Source organism: Quercus lobata, chromosome 1, assembly GCF_001633185.2.
Source record: "Quercus lobata isolate SW786 chromosome 1, ValleyOak3.0 Primary Assembly, whole genome shotgun sequence".
In the NCBI taxonomy this organism is placed as follows: domain Eukaryota; kingdom Viridiplantae; phylum Streptophyta; class Magnoliopsida; order Fagales; family Fagaceae; genus Quercus; species Quercus lobata.
Window position 1 is genome coordinate 20,022,888 of NC_044904.1, and position 15,064 is coordinate 20,037,951.

Below are 15,064 nucleotides of genomic sequence, written 5' to 3' on the forward strand. Positions count from 1 at the left end.
ACGGCCCAATTGTCGGTACTATATGAATGTTGGTTTGCAGGGGCGTAGCTAGAAAATTTTACTTGGGGGGGGCCAAATTGTAGTATTGATATATTAAGCGCAGTTCATATTGAATACAAAATTATTAACTTTGATATATTGTTATATTCTTAAATATTAATGAACATACAAAAATTATATAGTTTATTATAGACAAATACAAAAAAAAAAAAAAAAAAAAAATCCAATAAAAGAACAATTCACATCAAAATTATGCCCAACAATCTTTAATGGAATAAAGATAGCAATACAAAAATGTGAACAAAAAATCTTAAATACCCTTTTGCATATCAACACACACATAGTGGTAGAAGAAAGAAACAAAAATAATCCTAAGGGTAAAATAACAATGATTTTTGATAAAAGAGAGAGAAAAGAAAATGCACTTGCATATTCACTTCTTTAAAGAGTCAAGAAGATGATGTTGCACCAGGAAAAAAAATGGATTAATAATTTTGGTTGAGATAAGAGTTTTTGTGTTGAGAAGAAAGAAAATGGAGCAATGGGCTGGCACTAGCAGCTACAACAAAGCTTCGTAGGTACCTAAAGATGAAAAAAAATTGAAATTATGTTGGGAAATAGGTTGTCAATGATGCTAGAGAGTGAGTTATTATCCATTGGATTAGTTATAAATTTTTTGGACAATAGAGAAGATCAACTATTAGTAATTATCTTTTGGACTAACTATAAATCTTAGGAATAATTGGGGTGGACAGGTAATAAAGTTTTGAACAATTGAGGAGGCCAACTAAAAATCCATTGAACTAACTAGAAATCTTAAAAATAATTGGGAGGGCCGGTTCTAATTTTTTGGGAGGGCTATATCCTATTACTAGTATAGTTGTAGGGTTCTCCACCACCACCACCCCCCCACCCCCACACCCCGCGGATCATGTAGTTTGGATTTTTAAGATGAAAAAAAAAAATTGCTTTACTTCAACCTCCTTCAATTGAGATCCTGGTTTCGTCCCTGGTTTTTGGCTAGTGAAAAATCATGCATGTTAATCCCGTCATCTCTAACATACCTGCATGTTTTGACTTTTGATTCTTTCATATTCACTTATGGCTTCAACGTTTTTCTAAAAATCATGCATGTTAAACCTGTCATCTCTAACATACCTGCATGGTTTGACTTTTGATTCTTTCATATTCACTTATGGCTTCAACATTTTTGTCTTTTTACTTACCTTTTAATCAAATATGAATGTTCAATGATGTATCTTGTTATTCTAGAAGTCCACAAGTGACATCAATACTAGAAATAGAAAACTAATAATGGAACTTGAGGCAATCAACTTACCATATTTGTTAATTTCAACATCATTTTAAGTTTGACCTCCGCATGAGAAACAAAGAAAATGAACCTAAGGCTAAGCCCTTTGGAAAAGTTTATCTAATTAACTAGCTAGCACACAGACTCTTGGCCTGGCTACTAAATATTTTCTCTTCATTTACTTTTTGTTCTTTACTTATTTTCATTTTTTGATTTGTAAATAGTTGGAAAGGGATAGGGAGATATAAGCTTCAAATCACATACATGCGGCACCAAAAAAAAATTCATTACTATTGAGTTATCACTTGAATCCCATGTTTTGACTTTTATTCAATTCACCATGTACACATTTTTTTTTTTTTAAGTTCATATTTAAAACATGAAAGTGATAGTGTGTACAAATGATATACAAAAATGAGTGTCTATTAATCCTATTGTGGAGTATCTAAATAAGGCCTCACTCTTGTTCTTCCCACCTTTACCCACTTTTGTCTCTTACTGTGCATTTGGGAAACTGCTCCTCATCCAAACATGCTTACCTTGGTAAATTCCTCTTTTTTGACGTGTTATGTAGCCAAGTAATGATTTAGTAATCGTTGTTGTCCTAGTCAATAATGTGGGTCCAAACCTGATCTTTGGTCTCAATAGCTCCGTTAAAGGATTTCTTTTAACTCCTTAGTAAAAAAAATTTCTTATATAAGACAGTCTCATGAAATCTGTCTCAGTGATATATAGGTCTTACATGTGTGGAACTGAGTGTTTTCTTCCAAAATGCATCCGAATGTAATTTCCCTGAATGGACGAAAATTGGACAGAAAACAAGCGGACAAAAATGTCTCGCACAGTGCAACGTACTTAGAGCATCCACACTAGATGTGGTATATGTGCCAAATGCCAAATATTTGGCACATTTGCCACACCAAACACCAAAAACCCTTTTTATCAGATGTTCCAAATGCCATAATTTTTGCAACATATGAACAGTGCCGTTGCATATTTGCCACTGTACGGACAGAAATGGAATAACTGATTAATATTTTTTTATTCTCTTTTCTCTCTCCTCTCTCTTCAGTTTATTCTTTTCTCTTCTCTCTCATCGATTCCCTCTCTCTTATAAATTGTTGATCTTGATCCATCATCGGCAATCTCTCACCGGTTGCATTTTGCATCGTCATCGCCGATCTCTCCGGGCCTCGTCATCGTCATCGTCATCACCAATCGGAATCGACGTGGGCATCGACATTGAGGTGAGATCGGAGTGTTCGTCACGATCATGGGCATCGACCTTGAGATCTTGATCGTGGGCATTGACATTGAAGTGAGGTGAGGTGAGATCTTGATCGTGGGTTGCCGGTGCTAGTGGGTTTGAGTTGATCGGAGTGTTTTCTGGGTTTGATGGGCATCGATGTTGAGTTGATCAAGATCTTGATCGTGGGTTGAGGTGAGTGAGATCTTGATCAGAGTGTTTTTTGGGTTTGAGTTGCTGTGCTAGTGGGTGTTGCTTTGTTTTTAATGGGTTTTGTGGTGGGTTGTTAATGATGGGGGTTGTGGTGGTGGTTTTGTTTTTAGTTTTTTGTTTTGCAATGGATTGTGGTTGCCACGGTGGTGGTGGTGGCGGCGGCGGCAGCAGTGTTGTGATTGTTATTTATTTTGTTAGATATATTATTTTAATGTAATATCATTTTAATGTATAGAATTGAATGATAAAACATCTGATAAATGGAATATTGTAAAATGATGTGGTAAAATAATAAAGTAGGTCTTTGGCGTGGCAAAATGACATTTTTTTTTGTAACATCTGCTGTGGATGCTCTTATCCTTTTCATTTCTTTTTTTGTCTTTCTCTTCCTTGTTTTCTTCACTTTATTGTGCAACGCTTCACTATAATTGTATGTATAAAAGAAAGTGCCCATTCATATACAATTTAAAAAAAAAATTATAATTTATTATCTTTTTTATTTGATAGGAGCATGAAAGTAAATTTATATAAACTTCGTTTTTAATTTCATCTTTTTCATTTTCAATTAAATATTATAAAAGAAAACTAAAATCTCTTCTATGTTTTCACTTTTTCATTCTTTGCACATTTTCTATCTTCCTACTTTTTCATCTCCCCAATTATCCGAATGGGTAAAAAAGAATCCGATTGATTTCAAAATCAACAGATTTTTTATTCTATTTTCTTTTCCTTGTTTTTCTTTTTCCATGCGCCAAGATACTGACATACTTTAAACATAGGTTGTCAAAATTTGTGCCCTTTTGGGGGGGGGGGGGGGGGAGCAACTTGCGTATTGTATAATGAAAAAATATAGGAGTAGAACCAGATGTTAATTGTGGACTTTCACTAAGTTTCATTCCTTCCATTTCTTCTAGAGTCAAGTTTAATCAACTTCCATAGGAAAGGGACAGATCGAACAAGACTAGGTTGCAATTTGCAAGCATGGATGTCATGAATTTGTCTGTTCTAACTATGGTGTTCTTATTTTTCAAATTGTTGAAACTCACTTGACCTTAGGCCATGCCTTCACACCCAAAACTTGTCTAACATCTCTCCATTGCAAACCTAGCTAGACTCGTTAATTAAGCTAGCTAAGAAGACTTAACGATGTGGGATTCATTCCAAACCTCAGTTATTATTGCAGAAAACTTGTCTTTTTCATACTTTTAAAACCCTAGTTGTGTACGCAGGAGTGTGCCTGCGTATGCATGCTTTGGCCCATGTACGTAGGCCACTGCCCATGTACGTGGGCCAATGGCCACTTTGATCTTTTGTTTTCAAAAATAGATTTTTGCTTATTTAAAAGGTTATATTTTCCATTTTAACACTCCTCAAGTCAATTTGATATCTTATTGAACTCTAAACTGGCCTTGAACCTTTAGAGTTCAGGCATCATTGGGGAATGAGAGTCCGAGTCGTAAGGAGTACAAAATGCGGTGTCTACACATGTTTCATGTTTTTTTGGATGGTCTTGAAAAAACTTAAATTATACAAAATTTAATAAAAACATAACTTGAATAAATCTACATAAAAAATTAAATAATAATAATAATACATAAATAAATAAAAGATGTTTTCAAGCCTAGTAATAGTCTTCTTTTCGTTGTAATAAAAGATGTTTATTGAAATAAAAAGTACATTGACCTTATTGGCGCCTATAGGGACCCCAATTAAATGATAGGGATTTTTTTTTGGTTCCACCCAGAATTTTGTGTGTGTATATATATAAAATAGGTTATAGTATACATAATAAAAAAAATTAATATAAATTTATATGTGTGATGCATTAATTTTTATATTATTTAATGAGTACAAATAAATTATTTCTTACATATTATGTAATAAAGGCATAAGAGTAAATTTATATAAACTACATTTTCTATTCTCCCACTTTTCTCTTCAACCAAACAAAAGATTTTTCATCCCTCCCACTTTTCCACCCCTCCAACTAAACGCACACGAGGGAAAGCTTAATTTTTTCTATCATTCCATTTTTCCATCCTCCCACCAATTTTTTACCCTCCCACTTTTTCACTCCTCCCACCAAACGGGTCCCTAAGTAATGTGAGACAATTGCCTCTTCTTCTTTTTTGAGAAACAAACACACATACAAGGGAAAAAAAATAAAAAATAAAAAAGATTCTAACATAAAACATTTCCACAAACTCCAGTCAAAAGCTATAGAATTAATATTTTTGTTCATTTGTTGTTGTTTGACCTTTTCTTGTTATTGTTATGACTATTTTTGCTATTATTTAAGCTAATTTTTATTTTTGTTATTTAGACTTTTTATATAAACTTTTTGTTTATGGGGTTAAGGATTATGTTTGTGGGGGTCTTTTTTTTTTGAACCCAAAATTTTGAGATTCTTAAGTTAGGGTGTTCAATATTTTTTTAGGTTGGTCAAAATAGCTTAGTTTAAAATTAATTATGTACATAATTTTTTTTTTTCGATTCAAGGTGCTCATTTGAATACCTTAAGGACTTGAAGTCAATGTGCAGCCACCCTTGGTCTACAGTGGTGACACATGTCACCTTATGTGTGCTAGCTATGCAAAGAGACGGGTTGATGGAGGGGGGCTAGGGTAGGCCATGGTCCCCTTGGATTTTCAAAAATTGCTCTTTTTTGTAAACAAGGATATCTAAACCTCTTCAAGTATCTGACTATTTCTTTGAGCATATGTAGCCCCCCTGTTCCACACACACCGATTTATTATAGAGAGGAATTCCATAGAGATGGCCGCAAGATACTGGAAAGAGATTTTGAACCCAGAATCTCATGAATATCACGAGGCCTTAGAAACTACTAAGCCAACCCCTTTAGGTTTCCAAAAATTGCTCTTCTTCTATTTTTGGTAAAAATATAAAAATTTATGTATAAATCTTTATAGTGGCCCCCTAGTCCCTAGATTTGACTAATACATCAATTTTGTTTCCCAAAATTATTCTTATTCCATACATAACTCATTAATTCAAAGTGTATTCAATGCATTTCATAAAAATATATAAAAGTTTATAAATTATTAATGCAATTTATTTTTCCTCTAATTACTTTTATATCATAATAGCCAATAAACTCCTACCACGTGGACAATCTAAAGTTCCCAATTAAATCCCTTTCCAAACCAGTGTCCAAATAGAGAACGAAGAAAGAAGTTAGACAAAAGCTCACCGCCACAGCCCTCCCTCTTCCATATTTGCTTGCCCAAACCTCCACCACACCACACACCAGAGCTCACCGCCACAGAGTTTGTTGGAGCTGTGCATGAGAACGAATTAAGAAAACCCACAGCCCTTAGACAAAAGCTTCCTCCCTCTTCCATCTTTGCTTGCCCAAACCTCCATCTTCGTTTTTTTTTTTTTTTCACCGTGAGGCATCCAAGGCCAAAACCAGTCTTAGTCCATCGCCGTTGACCACCACCACTACGAACAGTGTCGAATCTTGGTTTCTCCACTATTGATTTCAAGTTTTAGAAAGAAACTGAGGTTTGTTATGGGTTTGTTTTATGGTGGGTTTGCTATGAAATTTCTTTGTATTTTTGGGTCTTGACTTTGTGGGTTTGGCCGGTGATTGGTGAGTTCGGTGGTGCAAGTGGGTTTTGCCGGTGGGGTTGGTGGTGCAAATGGGTTTAGTGGTTGAAGGGTTAGGCTTTGGCGGTGCCAATAGGTTTCGCCTATGATTGGTGGTCATATTTGGTGGTGGCCGGTGGGGTTGGTTGTTTGCTTCTGTTAGGTTCTAAAGACTTAGGTTTTTATGTATTTAGAACTCTAATGTATATTGTTGGCAAACCATGATCAAAACAATATGTTTAGTTGTGTTTAGACTTGCTCAAAGTTGTATCTTTTATGTAAGGTTGGAATCGAGTTGATGCAGAAGTTACTGTGCATTTCGGCCTAGCTCGATCGGTCGAAGCTTAGGTTCAATCGATCAAATCTCGGGCAGAATGTGTTTTTCTGCAAATTTCCAACTCAGCCCTAGTTTGCTTAAAACGTTTAGGGTTTTCTAATTTATCCTAAGTATAAAATAAAAAAAAAAATAAAATAAAAAAAAACCCTAACCACATTTTAGTGTTGCTCATATTGCTGTTTGTGTAAATCTCTTGTGAGATCTAGAGGAGCTTTTCTTTACACAAACTTAGGGTTTTCAAGGAAGAGATATTATCTACACCTTGATGATCAACTCAGTTACTGCCATTGAAACTTAAAGAAACACAAGCGAGTGTGCTTGTATCTGATGGTGAATCCAAGAAAGGAGTCCGTAGATTCAGAGCTTGCACATGGTCGTGTCAATAAGTTCTACTGGTAGGTAGCAATAAAAAGTCGAGCGTGGGACTTGTAAGTCTTATTGTATGAACTTCAATTCTTTCAAAATAATGGATTCAAGTTTGCCTTGAGGATAGTTAGGTTAAATCATCCTCAGGTTTTTACTGGTTTGGTTTCCTGGGTGATCATATCTTTGTGTTATTTATCTTTCCGCTGCTATGCATGACATGATTGTTGTGATTGTGATAACCTAGTTTTGTTAAATTGGACTAAGTAATAACATGGCTAATTACCTAGGTTAATATAATTGTGTTTTTAAGGGATCTAAAAACTATCAGCTTCTAACTGGGTTTGTGTTTGTGGCGGTAAGCTCCGGCGAACTCTGTGGCGGTGAGCTCCGGCGAACTCTGTGGCGGTGAGCTCCAATGTGTGGTGTGGTGGAGGTTTGGGCAAGTAAATATGGAAGAGGGAGGGCTGTGGCGGTGAGCTTTTGTCTGACTTCTTTGTTCGTTCTCTATTTGGACACTAATTTGGAGAGGGATTTAAGTGGGAACTTAAGATTGTCCATGTGACAGGAGTTTATTGGCTGGCGTAAAACACCAGTTTTACACCACAGCCGGACTGAATGTTTTCTCTAGCTCATTCAACTAAATAATATTTAGGAGACATCTTAGAAATATATAAGTAAATATTTTTAATAAAACCTTCTTTATTTATTTTTTATTGTTTTTAGAAAATTAGAAATATGGACTTCTTTTTGTTTTTTTTCCTTTTAGAAGAAATCATAAATGTGGATTTAATAGTTAGGAGTAAGAAATCATATATATATATATATATTAGACACACATTTTTTTTAGAGAGTTTCAACCTATTATGGCGTCCGGACTAAGACAGCAATCAGTTTTTAACGTAGACGAAGATTGAATTACAAATCTCTTATTTAACCATCAGAAACTTTACTAGTTGAGCTAACTAGAACCCACATATATATATACACACACACTTGATGTAAATACTTTGTTAATGTATGAAAATAACATACAATAAATCATGTTATAAACATATTTTATTTTATGCGTATATACTTGATGTACATATATATATATATATATATATATATATATATATTTAGCATGACCCGACTCTCAAAAAAAATATTTAGCATGACCCCCTTGAAGAAATTTCCTAGTTTCGCCACTAGAAGAGAGTGCATATGGCACATGTGGGAGACATGCTTAAAGCCTCTGGTACTGGTAGTGCATGGGCGGTCCGATTGACGTGGTTACAGAGAGGTCAAAGAAAAACAACAGTACACAAGTATAACAATAGTAAACTAACAAGACATAAATGATTACAGTGGGCGCAAAGATGAGAAAGTAGATAAAACTTTGTTTGAATTCTCTTGTCAACCAGATTTCTAGGAGCTAGGGTTATCAAAAAAATCCAAATTCCTAGCTAGAAGTCCTCTTGTCAGCGATGATGAAACACTAGACATGGTAAAAAAAGAATCCTAGGAATATCAAAATCAATCACATCTTTTATTCTATTTTCTTTTTCTTGGGGCCAAGATAATGACATACTTTAAACATAGCTTGTCAAATTTTGTGCCCTGTGGGTGAGGGGGGATCGAGCAACTTTTTCTTATAGATCTCTCCAGAAAAAGAAAAAAAAAAAAAATTGTCTAATATGGTTTAAAGATCAAATTTCACGGCATGCGTATTGTATAATGAAAAATAGAAGTAGATACAGTCAAACAGCTGTTAATTGTGGACTTGACTAGTTTCCTTCCTTCCATTTCTTCTAAAGGTCAAGTTTAATCAACTTCCATAGGAGAGGAATAGATAGAACAACACTGGGACGCAACTTGCAGGCATGGATGTCATGAATTAATTTGCCTGTTCTAACTGGTGTTCTTGTTTTTCAAATTGTTGAAACTCACTTGACCTTAGGCCATGCTTTTACACCCAAAAACTTGTCTAACATCTCTCCATCATAAACCTAGACGGCGCAGAATACCCGTTAATTAAGCTAGCTAGTAAGACTTAACTCTCTCTAAAAAGTTCACAGATTTGGATTTAAACCCTTTCGCCCCAATTTCATTAAAAATAATCTACAGATTTAATTGGAAATCTAACAAACTATAGTTTGAACCTTTCAGGTAATTAGCTGGACCGTTTTTTTTCCAATGATTACACGTCAGGGCCAATTATAGCCCCCTAACCACCGCCCACCACACCAAATCCCCTTCCCATTTCGGGGCTTCTTTTTCACGTTGTTCACAAAAATTGTACTATAAAGTTCCATTCAACATTTATCACGTATAAATAGACATTTTTACTAAACATCATAGATCCAAACCCTTCTCTCTTTTTACTCCTCTCTTTTTACTCTTCTCTCTCTCAACCATTGCAATCTTGCATTTTCAATCCATAGCAATGAATATTGCTGCTCCAAGTATTGAAAATGCTGGACCTTTCACTCGTGCATGTGTATGGCACAAGTTATTGGCCAATAAGATAGTCGAAGTGGCAGAGAAGATTAAGAAATTGGGACAAGATGATCCAAGGAGAATTGTCCATTCGCTAAAAGTAGGACTGGCTCTAACATTGGTTTCCTTATTCTACTACATCCAACCACTCTATGATCGTATTGGTGAAAATTTAATATGGGCTGTCATGACAGTCGTTCTTGTCTTTGAGTTTTCTGTTGGTAAGCTTGGAACTTATTTAATTACCACGATATATAAACCAATTTTTTATGGTATAACAGCTTCAGAATTGGAACTAACAATTGGCAACGTTTTTCTTTTTGATTTTTTTCCAATCTTCTATAGGAGCAACTCTGGGAAAAGGCTTAAACAGGATGCTAGCAACGTTTTCATCTGGTGCTCTAGGTTTTGGAGTTCATTACCTAGCAACTTTGGCTGGTGAGAAAGGAGAGCCCATTGTACTTGGATTCTTCGTCGTTATAATAGGTAACATGTTGCAGACAGATATAATTCTAATATATATTCTAATAAATATTTTTATGACTTTTTATATTTTTAATAAAAGTGATGTCAAATTTTTTTTAAAATAATTTATTAACAGTTGCCTAAATACACCCGAACCTTTTAATGTTATGGTTCAAAATTCTCAAACTCATGATTAGATTTGTAATGCATGCAGCTGCAACAGTAACATTTGTAAGATTCTTTCCCACAATGAAGACAAGGTATGATTATGGGCTCCTCATATTCATATTGACTTTCACCTTAGTATCTGTTTCGAGTTACCGAAAAGATAAGGTGCTACGCATGGCCCATCAAAGGGTAACCACAATCATCATGGGTAGCTTTATCACTTTTGTTACATGCATCTGTATATGTCCCGTTTGGATTGGAGAGGAACTTCAAAATTTGGTAGCTAACAACATTGAAAAGCTTGGGAATTTCTTACAAGGTATATATATTTTATGCTCCATATATATATATATATATATATATATAGTAAAATAAATATGAAACTTTCATGCCCCATATATAAAAATCACGAACACTCCATAACTCTAGTCATATTTATGTTGGACATCCATTTCCAATATGTCAAGAACAAAACACTCTTATATGTATCCATATATAATGTATATTGGGAGGAAAAACCATATTTATGTTTTTAAAGATTGAAACAGAATATGCCTATTAATTATTTTTTGTATACCAACTCATGTCCTAATTTTTCAAGAATTCCTTGTAACTATGTCTCATGTCATGTTAGTGTCCTTAGTATATAATTCCTTTCCGTTCTCTTTTTTTTTTTTTTCCTCTTCTTCTCTTTTAATTTAATTTCTCAATATTGACCAATACAAACTTACAGGATTTAGTGGTGAATACTTCAAAATATCAGAGGATGGACAACCCTTGTGTGATAAACCATTTCTTCAAGGATATAAAAGTCTTCTCACTTCAAAAAACACTGAAGAAACTATGGTGAGTATAAAATTGTCACCCTAATCCTCTTGTTTACACCTCAAAAAAAAAAAAAAAAAAAATTAGTTATTTGAATTTCATGGCTTCTTGATTTTTTTTTTTTTTTTTTCAGGCTAATCTAGCAAGATGGGAACTGTGGCACTATCGTTTTGGGTTCCGTCATCCTTGGAAACAATACGTTAAAATTGGAACCCTAACTAGGCAATGCGCTTACAAAATTGACACTCTTAACAACTGCCTTAACTCTAAGATTCAAGTAAATCAGCACTACTCAAAATCTAAATAGATGATTTAATTCACACAAGTCATTATGCATAGAACACTCTTCTGCAAAGATTACGTAGACAACAATTGTATATACTCTTCTTTTTTTGCTAAAGTGTATACTCATACATACACACGTATATATACATATGATTTTTTTTTTTGGTTTTCGGCCCCCGAATGTCCCTTACACAAGGGCGGATTGGAGGGCAGGAGTAGACCATTTAAAGATCCCCCTCCGTCCAAGAAAAAAAAAAAAAAAAACCAAATTTTATTTCCCTTCGTCTTTTATTAGTGTATTTCAATTTTCAATATCAGTACCTTAATATTACATTACAAATAAGTTCACATATATTCCAAATAGTGTAAAAATTATATTATTCTTTTGGTGTTGTGTCATATTTCTTTATGATTTGTAATGATGATTAATTTTTCCATGCAAGTATCACTCTTTTATGCAATGACTTATTATTTTCGATCAATTTATATTTTTGAATCAGTCAAGTTTATAATATGTAAGTTTCTAAATTCTATAACTTCGTCTCAAGAGTAAACTTATATTGTTAACTTATAGTTATTTTTATTCGCCTATCTGTTAAAGTCATCATAATATATTATCAAATTTGTTATATGACAATGAACTATTGTTGATTGTTTTGTTAGGTGTCATATATCATATCAAATTTATGAAATGATAATTATATATTTATTTCTATTCTTTGATTGAAAATATTTTTGTTTATTTAAAAAAATTATGAGAAATCTTTCTTTTTTTAAAAAAAAATAAAAATTACTTTCAATTAATGTATAAAGTCCTTGGGAGTTTAGAGAAAAAGATTATTCTAGTTGTGGGGTTAGCAGCAAACTGTAATTATCTCAAAAAAAAAAAAAAAAAAAAAAAACAAATAATAATAATAACAATGTCATACATCCTTAATCATGACTCATGAAGTATAGTTAATTCACTGACCTGTGATTTGCCATCCTCACAGACGCTCAATGAGTTCGGAAGCAAAATTCAAGATCCAAGCACAAAAATCTGCTCAGAATCTGGAAAAGCTCTCAGGGAATTAGCATCAACAATCAAAAAAATGAACCAATCAACATCAGTTAATGCCCACATTGAAAACTTAAAAACCGCTACTGAAAACCTGAAATTCATGCTTGATACATACCATTTGAAAGATGCTAATCTCCAAGATATCATACCATCTGCAGAAGTTGCTTTAACTCTAATCGCTGTTGTACCATGCATCGTGAAGATTGCCGATGCAGTTCATGAATTAGCCTCCCTTGCACATTTCAAGACTCCGGCCACAAGAGTGTCACCGTAACAACCATATATATGCGCTCCATCGATCGGGGAACAATATTGCTGCCACTTTCCGACGGTTCATATCCAATTTGTTGGAGGTAGTGGATTTTTATACAAAGTCCAACTCAGCTACAAGAATAATATTGGCGTGTGAAAGTATAAGAAGGCTAGATCTAATCCTTCAGCAGCAAAATGATCATCTTGAGGGGAGTGTTACTATTAGTATAATAATGATACTAAAAACTTTAACAAGAAAAAGATAAATGGATGGTTCTCGATAATGCTTAATCTAATCCTATTACTGTAGAATTTTATTTTTGTGAATAAATGTGTGGTTTTCCTCAAGGTTTGGGAAATATCAAGGACTTGCCTATGTTTAGTAAGTCATACCTTTATATTTTTGTTCTTCATAACAAATACACTTGTATGTTTTCCTTTCCCTCATAGTAAGTTGTGACATTATATTATATTTTCAAATGAGATTCTTATGCAAAATATAACTTTAAATAATGACTACTAATTAAACTAATTGATCAAAAGCAAAAAATAAAATAAAATAAAATAATAAAAAATAAAAAATAAAAAATTAAAGTTATTTCAATGCAAAAATGCCTGCAAGTGAGAGTGAAGCAAAGACTTTAAGGGTCCATTTGATAGGCATCTGTAGTTTTGTACCTAATTGAGGGCTATAGGCCATTGTACCTAATTGAGGGCTGTAGGCTATTGTGCCTAAATGACAGTTAGTGTATCTGTTAGTAGCAGCAAATTAGTTAGTTAGCTAGTGAGAGCATTTGGCGATTAGAGTAGCTAGGGTCGTGCTGGTATATAGATCAGGAATCATATTGTACAAAGGATTAATGAATGAATTCTCTTGTTAATCTTCTTTTCTCTCTAATCCTTTGTACTCTCATTTCTTTCTCTCTTCTTTGCTACGAAGGCTCAGGTCCCCTCAAAGTGACCTACCTTAATTCTTAATTCTATCACAAAATTCCTAACATTGGTATTAGAACATCCGATCCTTCTACACCACCATGACAAAAACTCATTCCAAATCACAGAATTTAGAAAAAATGGCAGCTTTAGCTAGGGTTTTAGAAAATCATGAGCAAGCTTTACAAGAAATTTAGAAAAAATTGTAGACCATTAATAGGTTCATGCAAAGAATGGTTGAAGCAGAGTAGAAGTGACAACAAGCTCCAAGTTTAGGCTCTTGAGCTCTTCTCGTCAACAATCATGTGGGAAATTCAGAATCTTTGCTTGTGAATTCTATCAAGAATCTAAAATTGGAGTTTCCTAGGTTCCAAGGAGAAGATTCAACTTGCTGGGTATATCGAGCAAAGTAGTTCTTTACTTATCAGAACACTTCGAAGCATCAACAGTGGTTATGGCATTGTATCATCTTGATGGGGAAGCTTTAATTTGGTTTCAGAATGTTGAACAAGCTAGGGGTTTTGCTAGCTAGGATGTCTTCGTTAAAGCTTTACAAACCAGATTTGGAGTCACAGCTTATGATGACCCTATGGAGGCACTTACCCATCTTAAGCAAACTTCATCTGTGGTAGCTTATAAAGGTGATTTTGAAATTCTCTCTAACAAGCTTGTGGGGTTATCTAAGTCTCACAAACTTAGCTATTTTTTGAGTGGATTGAAGGATGAATTTAGACTACTTGTGAGAATGTTAGTACCTAAGTCCCTTAATGAAGCATTTGGGTTAGCTAAAATCCAGGAAGAGTATTTGCTAAGTAGTAGGAAAGGATTTAGGGGTGGTGTAATTGATAATGGGAAACTTTCAATTCTCGGATTGCCTAAGTTTGAGAATAACACTGATCAGAAACTCAAGCTTCCATTACAAAGGTTAACTAGTGCTCAAATGGAGGAAAGGAGGAAACTTGGACTTTGTTATAAATGTGATGAAAAATGGCAAATGGGGCATAGGTGTAAGGAAGCTAAGTTGTTTTTACTTGAAGGGTGTGATATGGAGATTGAACAAAAATCTAGGGTGCAATTGGTGGAGTTGGAAGATGATGGGGTGATGTTGGGACATCAAGAAGTTGTGTAGGCATCTGAGAATATAATTGCTCCTGTTGAAATTACTTTGTATGCTTTAGTGGGTAGCCCTTCCTCTCAAACAATGAGGGTTAGGGGAAGGATAAAGAATAGAGAGGTGGTGTCTCTCATTGACTTTGGAAGGACACATAATTTCTTAGATGCTACTGACTTGGATAATCTGAGGTTATCACTTGATACATCACAGATTTTAGAAGTTAAAGTGGTTGATAGCAGTATTGTTAAGACATTGGGGGTGTGTCATGGGGTTACCCTCTTTATTCAAGGGTATAAATTTGTGTTAGATCTTAACGTGTTGCATTTTTGGGGGGGGGGGGGGGTGGGGGTTGCAGTGGTTCTTGGAACCCAATAGCTGAGTACATTGGGTGCAATCATTTG

General features: G+C 34.3%; 1 protein-coding gene across 1 annotated transcript; it reads left to right on the plus strand.

Annotated features, from left to right (window-relative positions):
• Window positions 1-9,487: 9,487 nt before the first annotated feature.
• On the plus strand, window positions 9,488-14,678 carry LOC115950565 (aluminum-activated malate transporter 8-like). The gene is made up of 7 exons (XM_031067759.1): window positions 9,488-9,782; window positions 9,907-10,047; window positions 10,241-10,513; window positions 10,928-11,040; window positions 11,153-11,296; window positions 12,297-12,634; window positions 14,111-14,678. Exons 1-7 carry the CDS (start codon window positions 9,509-9,511, stop codon window positions 14,676-14,678), a joined length of 1,851 nt encoding a protein of 616 aa, XP_030923619.1. The 5' UTR covers window positions 9,488-9,508.
• The last annotated feature ends 386 nt before the right edge of the window (window positions 14,679-15,064 follow it).

Excerpts from the sequence above, each read along its gene's own strand:
- LOC115950565 (XM_031067759.1), top strand. The coding sequence starts at position 9,509 with ATGAATATTGCTGCTCCAAGTATTGAAAATGCTGGACCTTTCACTCGT. Across the intron at positions 10,048-10,240 it reads ATTCTTCGTCGTTATAATAG|CTGCAACAGTAACATTTGTA; the intron begins GTAACATGTTGC and ends TAATGCATGCAG. Across the intron at positions 11,041-11,152 it reads AAAACACTGAAGAAACTATG|GCTAATCTAGCAAGATGGGA; the intron begins GTGAGTATAAAA and ends TTTTTTTTTCAG.